An 18,702-nucleotide genomic window follows, 5' to 3' on the forward strand; every position below is an offset into this window, starting at 1 on the left:
TTGGTCCGCCTGGACCACGTGCTCGGTCACCTGTGGTAAAGGTTATAAGTCACGTGACCGGAATTGCCAATATCTCACCCAGAATGCGCCGCACGGAAGAAACTGTAGCGGAAATGGAACAGAAGCAGAATTCTGCAAACTGGCTATCTGTCCGGGTATGGTACTCTGTTATGTTAATAATATAAATTGAAAACGAAATAGTTATCATCCCACTCGTAAACTACAAGAGCATTTATGCTCTACTCATTATTAAAAGTAATTAAAAGTAATTATCACCGTATCCGATATCATTTATAAGTTACGTGAATATCAATTCTTGTAAGACATATAACAATGTTTTCAACGAGTTAGAATGGTAAGGCATATGTGCGCACAAGCTTTTGTATCGTCTGTTTTAGACAGCGACACACTCCTAGTGGTTATTACTAAATTATGTCGGATATTGTTAGAAACTGAATGATAATTTTTAAGACAAATTGCATTTTCGTCTCTGGAAAGTAATAGACTATTAGTTTGGCTCGATTGATCTTTGTCGGCGCGGATACAAATACAATGTACCCGGGAATTTAAACGCTAAATCGGTCGTTGTCTTTTAACTTTTTAAAAATTTATAATGTTCACATTTATGTCAAATTTTCGGTTAAATGTCCACTATATTATCGAAACTCATACTCAAAAAGCATGTTGATGCAGTTTTTTTAAAGAGAAGTTTGTTTAAGATAAACAAAATCTTTTATGGTAATCGGTAGCGTGTTTTACGACATCTGAATTTGGGCGGGAATACATGCACAGTCTTATATCGACCGGGTGCGTTTAAGTACATTCACCGTACCCGGTGTACATGTAAGTATACTTAATTAAGAGTACCCGGGGTACATGTAAGTAGTACCCGAGCAGACAATGACCAATCGAGCATCAGTTCGCAGGTAGGATCGGCTTTATAGAGTGGTTACTCTGTTGAAGAACTAAGAGATAACTACGTACTTAGAGATTGCAATTTTCCTTTTCGACAAATTTATGCTACTACCGTGTGCGACCTTTTTGTAACTTGTTTCATAATCCATTTTAGACAGCAAAGAATGTTACCTCTGCGATGACAACTCCAGCCAGGGTTTTGTTACAAACGCTACGAGTTGCATCACGGACAAGGCCTGCAAAGCGGATGAGGTGAACGTTTTTTACGGCGTATTGAACCACAGGAGTTTTAAATTCTATCCATAAAGCTAATCTAATGGCTAAATAATAAAATACCCCTATATAGTAGTCTTTATACCATATAGGGATATTTTTTATTTAGCCATTAGATTAGCTTTATGGATAGAATTTCAAACTCCTGTGGTTGAACAGAACTTCAATTCTAAGTTTCTTAACTTTCCAACACCTTTCTTGAGCAAGCCCAGAAAGTCTAAGAGAACAAATGTACAAGAATTAACCCATTTATGCCTAGTGGACTCTCCCATCCGTCTACATTTGATCAATTTATTTCCAAAATTAGGGATGGCTAGTATATCTATTTTTATATTAAGAATATTTCTTACAAAAATTCCTTTTAAACGAACAACGCAGACACTGATGAGACGCCGCATCATGCGGCGTCTCATCTGGGTCTACGCTGTTTGCCAAGGCCTTTTTTCTGGACGCATAAATGGGTTTATTTCGCATTCTTATGTCAGTAACTGACAACTGACGCACTCAATCCAGAGATTGGAGGAGAATCAACGTATAGAAATAATTTTATTTCCAAGCGCCACAAGATTTGACTGGGTGGAATTCGAACCGACGAATTCTGGATTCAGCGGCTTAACAAAATGAGCTAGTCGGGCCACACCCATGTTCTAGACGGCTAAAAACGGGTTAATATGTTTCACAGGCCAGACACACTGTCTCTTGGGGTGTTAAAATTGAGGAAAGAAGTGAAATACATGTACAAGAAAGAGCGAAATGATAAAATCGCTAATTCCATTCATTTAACGCATTTCTTGGCATAAATACTAAATGTAATATAATAATATTTGTAAGTAGTAATACTAGTAAGTAGTCATTCATTGACCGCATATTTTGCCATACAACGTTCACCGCAAAACTCTTCCAGAAATACTCAGTAGAAATTTATTCGACGCAAAGCTCTCCCAGAAATGCAATGTTCTAAGTAGTAATTAATTAAACGCAAAGGTTTACCATGAAAACTAAGTAGTAAGTATTAATTCATTTACCGCATAGCTAGCCATACATAGTTAGTAGTAATTAATTCGCCACATATCTAAGCAATATATACTTAATATTGATACCAGTACCATTAATACCAATATTATTTTTAAAGGTTTGCTTTGCCGAGAACTACTACCGCCCCGGAACTGTCATGGGGTATAGATTCAACTGCAAAGCCCTTCCGGTTTGTAGAATTCTAAACAGTGTATAGTGTGTACGTTCTAGTGGTGGTGACTGTAACGAGTGTGTCTTTACTCAATTCAATGTCCCTATTTTGTGTGTACGTTCAAGTGGTGGTGACTGTAACGAGTGTGTCTTTACTCAATTCAATGTCCCTATTTTGTGTGTACGTTCAAGTGGTGGTGACTGTAACGAGTGTGTCTTTACTCAATTCAATGTCCCTATTTTGTGTGTACGTTCTAGTGGTGGTGACTGTAACGAGTGTGTCTTTACTCAATTCAATGTCCCTATTTTGTGTGTACGTTCAAGTGGTGGTGACTGTAACGAGTGTGTCTTTACTCAATTCAATGTCCCTATTTTGTGTGTACGTTCTAGTGGTGGTGACTGTAACGAGTGTGTCTTTACTCAATTCAATGTCCCTATTTTGTGTGTACGTTCAAGTGGTGGTGACTGTAACGAGTGTGTCTTTACTCAATCCAATGTCCCTATTTTGTGTGTACGTTCTAGTGGTGGTGACTGTAACGAGTGTGTCTTTACTCAATCCAATGTCCCTATTTTGTGTGTACGTTCAAGTGGTGGTGACTGTAACGAGTGTGTCTTTACTCAATTCAATGTCCCTATTTTGTGTGTACGTTCAAGTGGTGGTGACTGTAACGAGTGTGTCTTTACTCAATCCAATGTCCCTATTTTGTGTGTACGTTCAAGTGGTGGTGACTGTAACGAGTGTGTCTTTACTCAATCCAATGTCCCTATTTTGTGTGTACGTTCAAGTGGTGGTGACTGTAACGAGTGTGTCTTTACTCAATCCAATGTCCCTATTTTGTGTGTACGTTCTAGTGGTGGTGACTGTAACGAGTGTGTCTTTACTCAATCCAATGTCCCTATTTTGTGTGTACGTTCTAGTGGTGGTGACTGTAACGAGTGTGTCTTTACTCAATTCAATGTCCCTATTTTGTGTGTACGTTCAAGTGGTGGTGACTGTAACGAGTGTGTCTTTACTCAATCCAATGTCCCTATTTTGTGTGTACGTTCAAGTGGTGGTGACTGTAACGAGTGTGTCTTTACTCAATCCAATGTCCCTATTTTGTGTGTACGTTCAAGTGGTGGTGACTGTAACGAGTGTGTCTTTACTCAATCCAATGTCCCTATTTTGTGTGTACGTTCTAGTGGTGGTGACTGTAACGAGTGTGTCTTTACTCAATCCAATGTCCCTATTTTGTGTGTACGTTCTAGTGGTGGTGACTGTAACGAGTGTGTCTTTACTCAATCCAATGTCCCTATTTTGTACGTTCTAGTGGTGGTGACTGTAACGAGTGTGTCTTTACTCAATCCAATGTCCCTATTTTGTACGTTCAAGTGGTGGTGACTGTAACGAGTGTGTCTTTACTCAATCCAATGTCCCTATTTTGTGTGTACGTTCTAGTGGTGGTGACTGTAACGAGTGTGTCTTTACTCAATCCAATGTCCCTATTTTGTGTGTACGTTCTAGTGGTGGTGACTGTAACGAGTGTGTCTTTACTCAATCCAATGTCCCTATTTTGCGAAATATTCGATTGCTACTCAATTATAAAGGTATATTTGTTAACCGATTTTTTGCATTGCACTTGACAATTTAAGAAATGTTCGCATTTATTACTTCATTTAAAATCCTTGGCGATTCGAAGAGGCCTTTTCTACGACTCAATATATAATATAGATATTGTCGTTTAATTTGGTATCATCGTTAATCGACTATACTACAGGAGATATTTCACTTCAGTTTCGGCCATTCGATTAACCAGCTTGTTTTATGTACAATGATGATGTTTATTACAGATCTGCCAGGTCTTAATGCAGAATGTATTCCAATACCTCGCGGGATGTTTCGGTCATTACGGCGACCCAAGTTTCCCAGATTGCGTGCACGAGAGTCAGGGCTCGTGCTCCGTGTGCTGCGGCGATGGCGGTTGTAACAACGACACGTGCAGGAATATAAGAGGTATCGAAAGTGCTTAAAAAAGTAAATGTGTTTATTAAAGTAGCGATAAGAGGAAGCCATTTTAACTTATTTATGAGTTATTTATGTTTATCATTTAAGGTGTAAAAGCACGTGCAGGAGTATCAGAGGTATCGATTGATTTGGACAAAAGTAAATGTGTTCATACAGGTGGGACTCATTGCGATTAAGGAAAAGACAGTGTAAACGTAATAACGAGTTAAGATTTTCATCAGTAAAAGTTTCATTAAAATTTCTGTCCTTTATTGCGGAGGCTTGGCACGAAGGCATTTTTTTAAATTGGTACCCCTCGCTTCAAGAAACTGATCGGTAGGCAACCGGCTTTGCAAGAACGTGCCCATTGAGGGACTTAAACCTTACACCTTCCCCCTGCTCCACTAGGTCACAATTACGTTAAATTTTCAGACCATGATTGAGTTAACCTTTAATGGATTTATATTTCCGCGGTTATTAGACAGCATGTGACAGTTTAATTGCATCAATTATTAAAATATATGAATATGCAACGCGAGAATTGCACAAAGGCGGCTCGCCTATATGTTGTTGTTTTTGCAACTGAAACAAATGGAATTCAAATATGAAGAGCTTTTCTGATGCTGTTCCGTTACTTAAAACACCAGCACATTTTCAACATGACTCGGCGAATTTTCAACATGACTCAGTGCGTTTTCAACATAATAAAGCGCATTTGCAACATGACTCGCCACATTTCCAACATGAATCAGCGCATTTGCAACATGACTCGCCACATTTCCAACATGAATCAGCGCATTTGCAACATGACTCGCCACATTTCCAACATGAATCAGCGCATTTGCAACATGACTCGCCACATTTTCAACATGATTCAGTGCATTTCCATCATGAATCAGCGCATTTTCAACATGACTCATTGCATTTTTAACATGACTTTTCCATTTACAGATCGTCTCTTTCTAGACTACAGAGCAGGCCGCTTAAATATGACGACACTTCGAGTCGTACAACCGTAGGTCAAAAGAAGGAAGTTCAGATTGAGATTATCCGATCTTGTTTCTTCGTGTTGACCAAACTTTGCCGAGTTTTGAAGAGTTTAAATAAATATAAGCTGATTTAACATTTCATTTGTTGTTTTACATACCATGACGATGGTATCCGCATTTCAGAAGTAAAACATATACTTACAGTTAATTTAAATTATGCATCTCAAAAGCATTCAATCTCTTGGGTCAATTGTGTTGACCATTGGTCTTTGATTACGACATTTTAAGGAAAAGCTTACGTCAAGTTAGGCAATATATCAAAAGAAAACTGTTTGACTATGTTGGATTGGAAAGTCAAAACAGATCGAATAATATATAAATTAAATTATATAAAATCTACAGTGTATTTGTATATGAATGCAACCAACATCTGCGCACCATGGTTTTAATCAAATTTGTTGAAAATGCCATAATTGTGTTACTTAAATACCAATAACGCCTTACTATCTACATAATTCGTACGTTTTCTCTAATGTGTCAAGACCAGATACCAAATTTTGACTAAATCTCACTAAAAAGGCCACCCTCAAATTGTCAATTAATGGAGCGATGTGCCTATGTATAATATAAATTCTAAAGCAGACTTGTGAAGATTGGATGAAAACAGTTCAATGTATAAATGGAAGCAAACATTTTATGCTGATATATGCACCTACCAACATTAAGAATAATAAAGTCATATACAAAACAACATTCCCCTACCAGGTCAATTTTGTAGAAGTAAGAACAGGATCTCAACAAGTTCCATTCATTCAAGCTTAGGTAAAGTTTACTTATGACAGGATCCAGCATTCGATTTTCAACTATTTTTGTCACCAAAGCATCCGCAATATTGAGCTGAAAAAATAACCAAACTAACAAAACGTGCACATTCAACATACGGCCTTCTATACACATACCAGAGTTCCATAAGCCTAGTTTAATTATTTTGTTAAGCTATCGCAGGATTCAAATTTTTCGGATAGTTTTCACTTATATCTCTAATACTAGCAACCAGAATTTGTGTCTTACGAAAAACCATAATAGCATGCTTTTTTCCCATATAGCCGTGTATCCACATACTGAGTATAATCAACATAAGTTCAAGTACTTTTTGAGGTTTAAAACTGAAAAATGGACAGGCGGACGGATCTTAGTGAAACCCATGGTCACATACGATGAAACTTGAAATCGGCTAATAAATACCGGTTTTTCAACGGGGACATATAGAATATACGGTTACCGAAAATGTGTTTTCTGCCAGTGGAATAAGTGTTTTCATGCATACAAACATACTACCGTCACGATTTGGCGTATCACTTAGTGTGACATTTATCTTCAATCAAGGAAAAATGTTTGTTTTTCGCCATACATCACCTGTTTTTAGTAACAAATTATGCCCAATGGTTTCAGAAATTTCAAAGTGACTTGATCACTAAATGCGCACAGATTTTAGCCACATATAAACATTTCAAACTGCAATTGTGACATTGACCTTGTTATTGGGGAGCTGAAGCTTTTCCGAAAATTGGTGCAATATAAAACTTCTTTCTCTCTATGAATTATTGATTAAAAATGTTCTACCCCTTGCGTGATTTGAACTTTGAACTAAATACCTTGATCTTCTGAACACGAGATGCTTCTTTTGTAAAATACTGTCTTGCTCGTCATGATGATTTCTTAATTAGATTCCATTATGAACAATATAGTTATGGGCCAAACACGAACATGTACTTTTACTGAATACTTAAAAACATGAATTACCGCTGTGACCTTGACCTTTACGCATGCATCACAGTTTTACAGGCGAAACTTCGTCTCCATGTTTGCAAATTTATTCCGAAATCCCAGCACGCAAAATGAAGATATATGCTGGACACGAACATGTACGCTCATGATATACAAATAAGGAACATTTACAGACTTACTTTCCACTGTGAACTTGACCTTAGCTCGATTGCATCGAAAGCCTAAGGCTTATAAAAACGCTCTCGAGTCCGTTTCCTGGGCCTAGAACCAGTACTTGGTGTCTTTGGGGGGAGATTTACAGAACGCTGCCACGGTGGGGATCGAACCGTGACCTCCCGTTCGATAGGCGGACACCATATCCTTTACACCACGGCGACCTCGAACTTGACCTTGGAGTGAGCAGCAAGGTTTCGACTTGCGACACGTTGTCTCACCAACATGACCGACCGTAGCTCTTCAATATCTCATCCCACCATTATGTAGGGAAAGTTTCAGTAAGAACAAGCAATCACAAAGAATGAGTTATTGAAATATGGTTTATTGCGAATTCGTAGTATTTTTTTTATCGAATCAGACATTTTTAACAAGTATCTTAAATGATCATCTACTTCAGGATACTCATTTATTGACAACAATTCATTCGTTCTTGCAAAATTTTGTAAAACGCTAACAGAAACTTAAATCATCCAGGTTCAACGATTGTACACATGCGTAAATAAAAATACATTATTTGAGTTACTTTCACAGAAGTGGTAACTTGAAACAAACAGTCATACAAGGAAGGTCTTTACCGATTTTAAGCGTTATGTATGCACATGTTATTGACATCCTCTATGTGAAAGAAACGAAAGTCATGAAATACTTCTTTATGAAATGTGGAATAAACATAATAAAGCCTTTAATCTTGCCTTCTGTGAACAGGTTTGCGTATCTTTGATAAGATGAAACAGTTTAAAGTACTGTATTACATGGCTACATGTAACTGATTTCGGTACAAAGCACCTGGCGTACCCTCGCTGATTCATTCAACACTATCAAACTGTCTTAAAATATTAAATTGAAAATTGTCTGATGAAAAAGTTACAAAAAGCCATTGATATTATACATCTCTTTAAATACAACTGGCAAAAAACAATCATCTCAAATCTGATTTCAGTACTAAATTAGATACAACTTGAGCATCCCCCAGCTAGCGGTATTTTAGCACTAAAAACTGTTGCACAAATTTCTTCAGGTTATCTTTCATTGCTGAAAGAAATATTTAGACCGTACGCAAAAAACAAAGAAAAAAAAACGGTTTCTTCGGTATAAACAATGTCCCGAACTTTAGTACCAGCTCTGAACCCTGATAATTCAAAACAAATATAGTATCGCCCCTGCTAATAGAACAATAACAATACAATCACAATGCTTGGAGTTGAAGAAAACGTCTTTTATCCCAGCCAAGTAAGGTTCTCTCCTTCGAAACGTGTTCAATGTCTTTAATCCCAATCGCTTCAAGAACAACGAAAATTGCTCCATCATCGAAGCACCTGCTTGGAGAACTCTTGCACCAGTCTGAAGACAGCGTGTTCCTGACTGGACATGAAGGTCTGGGACACTGACCGACTGAGCGAAGGACCGCCAGGCGACTGACCGCTGCGTGGGCTCGTCTGTGGGAGACCGGTGGCGGGGGAGTGTGGGCCACCGCGCCGCAGGTACCGCTGTATACCTGAGAGGATGGAGTTCTGTAAAAAAACAAACAAAAATGATAGAGAGGTTGTCTTGAACAATATTTATATATAGACAATACTAGGTTCAGAGTGTGGGTACAATAAAATGACACTTTATGGGTGAGTAGAGATCAATGAGAATAAAAGCCATGCACAAGAACCATAACCATACAGTCTCTTAAATAAGAGTTATCGCCCTTTGTTGTTTTCGTATTATGTAACGTTTTAAGGCTATATCTGAGTTACGATACAGTATTTCAACATGAAAGTTCGTGATATCAATGAGGAGAACTGACTTGCATAAGAACCATAACCATACACATTCTTAAATAATAGTTAAAGCCCTCTGTTGGTTTGTTTGAAGTAACTTTTAAGGGCTGTATCTCAAATACGACACAATATTTCAACATGAAACTTCATGGGTGTATGTATATCAATGGGGAGGATAGCAATGCATAAACAATTACCATACAGTTATGTTTTTAGTATTATACTGTATATAGAGGGATTTACACCCATCCATATACAAAATATATTTTGCCGGAAAATTCAATGAATTGACTTGTTTATGTCTGATTTCAGTTCAAAGATGCCCTGTCAAAGAGGTTACTGTCATTTGTTGTCTCACATTGTATTTGATTTATATTAAGTTTAATTATTATATTCATAAGAATGTAATGATTTAAACAATAGTGACATCAGAAACAGGGCATTACCCGTAATTATGGACCATATCGTCAAGGGTGCATACCCACATGTTAATCACTTTTATTAAAACATCACATGATACGTCAGTAGAGCTGCTTAGAGTGTTCCAAATAATCAACACTAAATACATCGGGACTATTTATTTGAAAGTGGTATTTGTAACATCGCGTGAACATTAACAATCGGAATTGTGTTTTGGATTACAAGTTATATTTCTAATTTGAGAATTAAACAAAACATCTACATATTTTTGTAATGAATTCAATGATAAGCTTTTCAAAGGGTGTACCTGTCGAAAAAATGTTTTGATAATATTATGCACAAAAACACAATTTCCACAAGGATTAAACCCGGTTGCTATCATTAGTCTCTTAAGTAACAAGCCACCAATTTACAGTAGGGGAGTACACCGTAGAAACCGATTCATGTAGTCGGCATATATGAAAGCCTTTAAACTGCAATAAACAACTGAAATCTCGATTGACAGTGACACCGGGTTATTCACGCATAACTGAGTCCCAACTGTTCCCATCTTCAGAGCTTTGGGACCATGCAACGCGCATTATATAAACAATAACGAGTATTGCAATGAGTTCTCTCGTGATCATAGCATTTAAGAAGTATAGTTTGACCAAAAGCCATAAAGTCAAATCAGTCTTCCTCAACTTATCTAATTTCGGTTTAAAAGTAAAATTGATACATAAAAACAGCCAACAAAATTATCAGTGATGATAATCACTCCTGCACTTTTGAAATTTTGACTTTAACACTCTGATATTCTGACTTTTATTTGTGGCCACATATAAGACGCACCGAAAAATTAGACGCGGAAAACTTTTGTCAGGTAAAAATTTGCGTGTTATTCCTCGACAAATATGCGTAGTATTTTACAGATCCATTAAAGCATTTGTGAAGCAATGTTAGAGCTTTAAAGCAGCAACTCAGCTGCAAGAACAGGAAATCACACTGTGTGTCGGTGAGCGTTTTATTTACCATAAATGATGACCATTTCTTTGATCATACTCACAAGCTCAGTGCCGAGTTCTCGTTTGAGCAGCTGTTTGTCCCTCTGGTGGACCTCGGCATCTTTCAGGTACAGCATGCCCTGGGACATGGTCAGGTAGAGGGCATTCTCCATCACAAACATCACCAGACTCCTAGACAGGAGAGACAAGGACAGTATTTAAAATCTTGCAGTACATCGTTTTTTCTCCAGATAATTTACTGCTGTTTTTTTTAAAGCCACATAAATACTCAAAATCAACGAATATCGAAATGTCGGAAGCACAATGTAGTTCTCATGACCTGCCCGAAACCAATCTCAAGTTCGCTCTTAAATGATATGGTTGCTGGAAATTTACATGGAATATATTGTTACACATTAAACAAGACTATTGCCAAGCAATATATGTCCCCTACTGGCTCCACCATTGTCAGAATATAAAAAACAACTTGTTGCCATAGCAACCATAATTTTTGACGTAGGAACAAAATGAAATCACGTGCATAATGTCCTTATTGCCATCTATCCATGTTTGAAGTTTCATGAAAAAATATTAAGAACTTTAAAAGTTATCGCAGGATCCAGAAAAGTGTGACAGACTCACAAACTGACGGACACACAGAGCGCAAACCATAAGTCCCCTCCGGTGAAACCGGTAGGGGACAATAAAAACGAGCATTTTGTAACTCCTTTAATCTTTGTAACCAGACCACATCTAGCGTTGAAATTTCGGCTTTCACTATAATGAAAACTGATTTTTTAATGGGTAAACATTATTTTACAAATATTTTACGAACAAGGGCTGTTTGTAAAACATGCATGCCCCCCATATGGGCTCTCAGTTGTAGTGACAGCCATTTTGTAAATATGTTTTTTGTCACTGTGACCTTCACCTTTGACCTAGTGACCTGAAAAAATCAATAGGGGTCATCTGCGAGTCATGATCAATGTACCCATGAAGTTTGATGATCCTAGCCATAAGCTTTCTTGAGTTATCATCAGGAAACCATTTTACTATTTCGGGTCACTGTGACCTTGACCTTTGACCTAGTGACCTGAAAATCAATAGGGGTCATCTGCCAGTCATGATCAATAAACCTATCAAGTTTCATGATCATAGCCATAAGCGTTCTTGAGTTATCATCCGGAAACCATTCTACTATTTCGGGTCACCATGACCTTGACCTTTGATCTAGTGACCTCAAAATCATTAGGGGTCATCTGCGAGTCATGATCAATGTACCAATCAAGTTTCATGATCCTAGGCATAAGCGTTCTTGAGTTATCATCCGGAAACCATTTTACTATTTCGGGTCACCGTGACCTTGACCTTTGACCTAGTGACCTGAAAATCAATAGGGGTCATCTTTTAGTCATGATCAATCTACCTATCAAGTTTCATGATCCTAGGCATAAGCGTTCTTGAATTATCATCCGGAAACCATTTTACTATTTCTGGTCACCGTGACCTTGACCTTTGACCTAGTGACCTGAAAATCAATAGAGGTCATCTGCTAGTCATGACCAATCTACCTATCAAGTTTCATGACCCTAGGCATAAGCGTTCTTGAGTTATCATCCAAAAATCATTTTACTATTTCGGGTCACCGTGACTTTGACCTAGTGACCTCAAAATCAATGGGGGTCATCTGCGAGTCATGATCAATGTACCTATGAAGTTTCATGATCCTAGACCCAAGCGTTCTTGAGTTATCGTCTGACAACCACCTGGTGGACGGACCGACAGACCGACATGAGCAAAGCAATATACCCCCTCTTCTTCGAAGGGGGCATAAATATACATTGATTTTGAGTATGTATGAGGCTTTAAAAGTATTAGTAAAATCTTTACAAATGGTGAGATACTCTACTCACAATTTCCCTAAAAAAGTGTAGTGGGTCTCAGTAATTTACAGGTATATATTGCAAACATAAGGACACTAACTGACAGCAGCCCTGCTTGACTTAGAGGTAGGGTGAGAATGGCTTGTTTAAGGACAAATCCCTAAACATGGCAGATTTGCTGAGCAAACATACACCAGATCGACATTCCTGCACTCTACCAGTAGATACTCTAAACAAGATTAAAACTATTTGACAGGGCAATACATAAAGCCACAATATTGATGGGTATTTATAACGTACCGAAACAAACAAACCGTGTGAATCATCAAACAATGGGAAACTTTTAAACAACTAGATTAAGTTGACATACATAAATGAGACGCACTCTGAGAAAACTGGGCTTATTGTATGTACATAAAGTATTGTCCCTGATTAGCCTGTGTAGTCTGCACAGGCTAAACAGGGACGAAACTTCCCGCCTTAAATGGACTTTCCCTAAGAAAAAACTTCATTTATACACAAAATACATAAAGTGTCATCCCTGATAAGCCTGTGCAGACTGTGACGACCCTTTTTGCACATGCATAAAAACCCTATTTCAAACAACGCGACTCAAATACATAACCTATCCTTTCTGAACTCACTTGGAAATAACCTGGTATATTGATGAGTGGGAAGCTTGTGATGTCGCCTGGTCAGCCCTCTGGGGAGATTTTGTTGGCTCAAGCTGAAATTAATACATACAGTACAGTCAGCATTAAGGCATAGTTTATATATTCTGCCTCATTTCAACCTCCCCCCCCTCCACCGCGTTGTGAGCCCGTGTCTAATAGATTTCTTCTAGTTCTTGTGATAACTACCCTGTATATGTATTTCTTTGAACACATAACATTTATCACAATATCTCCATGATCCAAAATAAGTTACTTCAGTAGAAACAGTTTTTCCATGTTCAGAAACAGTGACCTTTTCCTCCACACGACTGGCCCCAAATGGACTTCAACGCAGGCCCCGTGTTCACAAAACATTTTTTGCAATCGAAAATCAATTTTGCTCCTCATTGAAAATGAATTTCCATTGAAGTTGATAGGCAAAAATGAAAATCGATGTCAGTTAAAATCGTTGTGCATGTAACATACCTTCCAACAAAATTTCAGTGAAAAACCTGCATCCAAACTAAAGATTCGGAGAGAAAACCATTTTTATGAACTATGAGAGTTCTTGACATTGATCAGACTAGCCCAAAATACAATCCTAAGATAGGTCTCCATGCAAAATTTATATTTTCAAACTTTCATCAAGCTTTGGGTCTAATCAAGCTTGGTCAATACAAACTAAAGTTATTGACAAGAAAAACCCTAATTGATTTCATTTTCCAAAGCTAAATCTAATTATCAGGAGTTTTAACTTGTTGAAAATGTTCTTACCAAGAATTTGTATTATTTTGCAACCAGTATTAAACCAGAACAGCCTGCCAGTTACTCGCAGTCTGTTCAGGTTTAATGCTGTTTGCTGCTAATCAGTAACTAAGGAATGAAAATGAAGCCTTTAAAACTTGATTTTAGTAAAAAAGATATTTAATTAAATGTTAATATTGTAAATGTAAAAAAAAAGGACTACAAATGCATAAAAAAACGTATATATGTGGTGAAGGTTTAAAATTATTTATTGACACTTGTTCACCAACCTTTGCAAGGAGTCTAATGGCGATGTTAACGCACGACAGCATTGTACCGAAGGTGGGTGGGGTGTCCTGGTCTGCTGGTGGGGTACTAAATCCCACCCCTAGGAATGGTTCATACTCACCCACATCCATGCTCTACAAACACAGGAATGTGCTCAATGAGTTTAAATCTACCAATCACTGTCCAGTTTATAACCATGCCTTATCAGGTGAACACAATTAACATTAAACAAACATTTAAATCCTAATATTAAATGATTTAAGAGAGGGAAACATTGAGTGTCATGTAAATGTGTGCTTTATATAACAGAATGATTTATACGACACACTCAAGTACATAATCTTTTGAAGGACGACTTTTTCCAATTAAATCAATCTTTAATGGTAGTAGGACATGAATAATTTAATAATAAAATTTGAATAAATATGTTAAAGAAAAAGAAAAATTAATTTACAATAAAAGAAACAAAGGCCTGAGCAGCAAAGCCAGCTAATTAGTAAATTGTATATAATTCCCACAGTTTAAAGAATGCTTGAAGAATGCAACACATTCTTTAAAGTAACATAAATACTCAAAAGCAACCAATATAAACAAATCAATGTTCCTTATAGCAATATCCAGAATTTCAACACAAGAAATGGTATGGTAACATAGATTTAATGAGATACAAAATGATTTTTTTTCTTTTTTGTGCAACAATATATTCAATGTTTATTTCCCGTCCTGATAGCCAAACAATTACGAGACTGTCCTTGGGCAATGTTGGAAGAAGGTTGAGAACCACGTTGTGCTCCTACAACCGCCCAAAGCCATTCTCACGTTTGCTTGCACATTTTTGGCAATCATAACCAAAAATTCACATAGCATATATTGTGACACAAAAAAACAAGAGCACCACATAAAAGGTGCCACGCATAGGCTTCGGGTGCAGTTTTGAATAAATGAAAGCTTGTCAGATTTTATTTTTTAAGATGTCAGTTACCTTGACCTTTGACCTAGTGACCCCAAAATGGGTGTGGCGTGCAGAACTAATCAAGGTGCATCTACATATGAAGTTTCAAAGTTGTAGGGGCAAGCACTTTGATTTTAGAGCCAATGTTAAGGTTTAAGCATGACGCGGACGGCGGACGTCAGACGACGAGCTGGCGACAATACCTCGGGTTTTCTCTGAAAACGCCGAGCTAATAACAAAAATGAGCATTTTGTATCGTGTTAAATCTACGTTACCAGACCACATCTAGCCTTGAAATTGTGGCTATTGTTATGAGGAACATTGATTTTTTTGTGTTTACTTTATTTTGCAAAATATTTAACGAAATATTCTTTGATTTTGAGTATTTATGGGCTTTTTAACGTGAACCTAGGGTCTGATTTACTGGCATTGAACTGAACCCCCAGCCAGCGCATACTTTTAACTACTATATGAAAATCCATGCATGTATCATTCATTACGATAGGCCTTTTGCTTCAACACTTCAACACCAACAACACAATCTATCATTGAAAGCAAATTCAGCTGATAAGTGCTTAGTTTGCTGATAAGCCCTTCTGCTTCTTTTTATCCAAGCCTTACCTGGTCCACAAGTATTTGTATCAGGTCTGGGGTAAACTTCCTCAGGGCCACAAAACTGGCACCCAGGATCTTGAGCATGCTGGAATTATAATATTAATATAAAGACAAATAATAACAACAAGCCAATTTGTTGCATTGATTTCCACCGCTTATTAAAGTTTGTTTATCGATGGATGCAAATCCTAGAATCCTATATGACTAAGGCAATTTAAACAAGAGCACTGCCTTGCGGGTGCAGACCGCTCATCTATTGTTCTTTTAAAGGTGAAGGGACCTATCTCAATACTTCAATCACAAAGGAGGGAGGGGTGGGGTGGAGAGGGGTGTATAGTGTGGGTGTGTGGTCATTTATTACATTATCTCCCAAAAATAAGACAAACAAGAGCTGTCAGAGGACAGTGCGCTGGACTATTCGAGTGCTTGACAGTATAACATAGGCCATCATGGAGAAATTGTTCATATTCAATAAGTTATAAGATGATCATTCAAAAATAATCGGGGGGGGGGGGGGGGGGGGTTGAGAGGGGGTATATAATGTGGGGTGTGGTCATTTATTAGACAATCTTTCAAAAATAAAAAAAAGGGAAAAAAAAATTGGGGGGGGGGGGGAGGGTAGGGGGGATGAGAGGGGGGTATAATGTGGGGTGTGGTAATTTATTAGATGATGTTTAAAAAAAACTAGAGCTTTGTCACAGACATGACGAATACCCCCGCATGCCGCATAAACAAATAATATTTTGCATGTCGTCTTCACAAAAAACAGCGGACACCATTCTCAATTTTTAAAACGCACTAAGTGAGCCCTTGACCTACTTTTTGACCCAGAAAGGCCCATGTTCTAACTTGGCCTTAAGATCATCTCCATAAAACTTCTGACCAAGTTTTGTGAAGATCGGATGTAAACTACTTGAATTAGAGAGCGGACACCATGCTGAATGTTAAAAAACGCACCAAGTGACCCCGTGACCTAGTTTTAGGCCCGGAATGGCCCATGTTCAAACTTGTCCTAGAGATCATTTAGATAAAACTTGTGACCAAGTTTGGTGAGGTTTGAATGAAAACTACTTGAATTAAAGAGCAGACAACATGGTGAGGTTTAAAACGCACTAAGATACTCCGTGACCTAGTTTTTGACCCGGCATTACCCATATTCAAACATTGACCTAGACATTATCTAGATACAACTTCTGACCAAGTTTGGTGAAGATAGGATGAAAACTACTTGAATTAGAGAGCCGACAACATTGTGATGTTTAAAACTCACTAAGTGACCCCGTGACCTTGTTTTTGACCCGCAATGACCCATATTCAAACTTGCCCTAGACATTATCAAGATACAACTTCTGACCAATTTTGGTGAAGATTGGATAAAAACAACTTGAATTAGAGAGCGGACAACATGGTGAGGTTTAAAACGCACTTAGTGACCCTGTGACCTAGTTTTTGACCCGGCATGGCCAATGTTCGAACTTGACCTACACATCATCTAGTTACAACTTCTGACCAAGTGTGGTGAAGATCGGATTTAAACTACTTGAAATAGAGAGCGGACAACATGCTCAATGTGTAAAACGTATTAAGTGACCCTGTGACCTAGTTTTTGATCTGGCATGGCCCACGCTCGAACTTGGCCTTCAGATCATCTAGATAAAACTTCTGACCAAGTTTGATGAAGATCAGATTAAAACTACTTGAATAAGAGAGAGGACACCATGCTGAATGTTAAAAAATGCACTTAGTGACCCCGTGACCTAGTTTTTGACCCTACAAGGCCCATGTTCGAACTTGGCCTTAAGATCATCTAGATACAACTTCTGACCAAGTTTGGTGAAGATCAGATGAAAACTACTTGAATTAGAGAGCGGACAACATGCTGAATGTTTAAAACGCACTAAGTGACTCCGTGACCTAGTTTTGACCCGGCAAGGCCCATTGTCGAACTTGGCCTAGACATCATGTAGATACAACTTCTGATCGACAAGTTCACTCCTATATACCCCCCTAAACTTCGTTTGTGGGGGTATATATTTTATTTTTTGGGGGGGGGGGGGAGGGGTAAGGGGGGGGGGTGAGAGGGGGGTATAAAGTGGGGTGGGGTAATTTATTAGATGATGTTTAAAAAAATAATATTTTTTTTTGGGGGGGGGGGGGGAGGGAGGGGAGGTTGGGGGGGGGGGGGGAGGGATTCTGGGTAGGGGTGTGGGGTATTGTTTGGGTGGAATCCATTGTGGTATTCAGGTAAGTGTTGTTTTGTCAAAGTAATAATAAAATGTGATCATAAATAAAGAAGTTATGGCAATTTAAGCAAAATGTTCAATTATCTACGTGTAAAAGGGGCCATAATTATGTAAAAATGCTTGATACATTGGTCTGCTCTTGTTTATAGGTTGGGGGTCATGTTGGTAAACAAGTATGCAACATATAAAAGCAATATGTCAAAGGCATAGGAAATATTTGAGGTAGTACGCAAACTTTAACATAGGTTTATCAATAATGTGCATATTCTAAGTATAAAAGGGGCAATAATTATGACAAAATGCTTGATAGAGTTGTCTGCTCTTGTTTATAGGTTGGGGTGAAGTTGGTAAACAGGTATGCAAAATATGAAAGCAATATGTCATGGGACAATGAAAATAAATGGGGTAGTACGAAAATTTTAACATTTGCTGCATATTCTAAGTGCAAAAGGAGCCATAATTATGACAAAATGCTTGATAGAGTTGTCTGCTCTTGTTTATAGATTGGGGTCATGTTGTTCAACAAGTATGCAAACAAAATATGAAAGCAATATGTCAAGGGACAATGAAAATAATTGGGGTAGTACGAAAACTTTAACATTTGCACACTTACGGAAACGTCGACACCGGGGTGAGTAGGATAGCTCCACCATATATTTCATATATAATATATAAAAAAAATGGGGGGGGGGGGGCGGTGGTGGCGGTGGGGGGGTATAGTGTGAGGGTGTAGTCATTTTTTTTTTGGGGGGGGGATTCTGAGGTGGGGGCGTGGGGGATGGTTTGGGTGGAGTCTATTGTGGTA

At 38.0% G+C, this 18,702-nt stretch overlaps 2 protein-coding genes across 22 annotated transcripts in view; one reads left to right on the forward strand and one right to left on the reverse strand.

Moving 5' to 3' along the window:
* The window catches only part of LOC127839330 (A disintegrin and metalloproteinase with thrombospondin motifs adt-1-like), a 288,676-nt gene that overhangs the window by 22,409 nt on the left and 247,565 nt on the right, over positions 1 to 18,702 (forward strand). The gene's annotated exons all lie outside the window — the stretch shown is intronic.
* LOC127839328 (nucleoporin NUP188-like) overlaps positions 7,657 to 18,702 on the reverse strand; it is a 104,817-nt gene continuing 93,771 nt past the window's right edge. Inside the window, exons 42-46 of the mRNA XM_052367631.1 lie at positions 15,661 to 15,739; positions 14,090 to 14,221; positions 13,047 to 13,129; positions 10,582 to 10,711; positions 7,657 to 8,861 (exon numbers count right to left, since the gene is read on the reverse strand). Coding sequence (XP_052223591.1) covers positions 8,655 to 8,861; positions 10,582 to 10,711; positions 13,047 to 13,129; positions 14,090 to 14,221; positions 15,661 to 15,739 — 631 coding nt within the window. The 3' untranslated portion in view covers positions 7,657 to 8,654. The remainder of the gene's footprint in view (positions 8,862 to 10,581; positions 10,712 to 13,046; positions 13,130 to 14,089; positions 14,222 to 15,660; positions 15,740 to 18,702) is intronic.

Source organism: Dreissena polymorpha, chromosome 7 (assembly GCF_020536995.1).
Source record: "Dreissena polymorpha isolate Duluth1 chromosome 7, UMN_Dpol_1.0, whole genome shotgun sequence".
In the NCBI taxonomy this organism is placed as follows: domain Eukaryota; kingdom Metazoa; phylum Mollusca; class Bivalvia; order Myida; family Dreissenidae; genus Dreissena; species Dreissena polymorpha.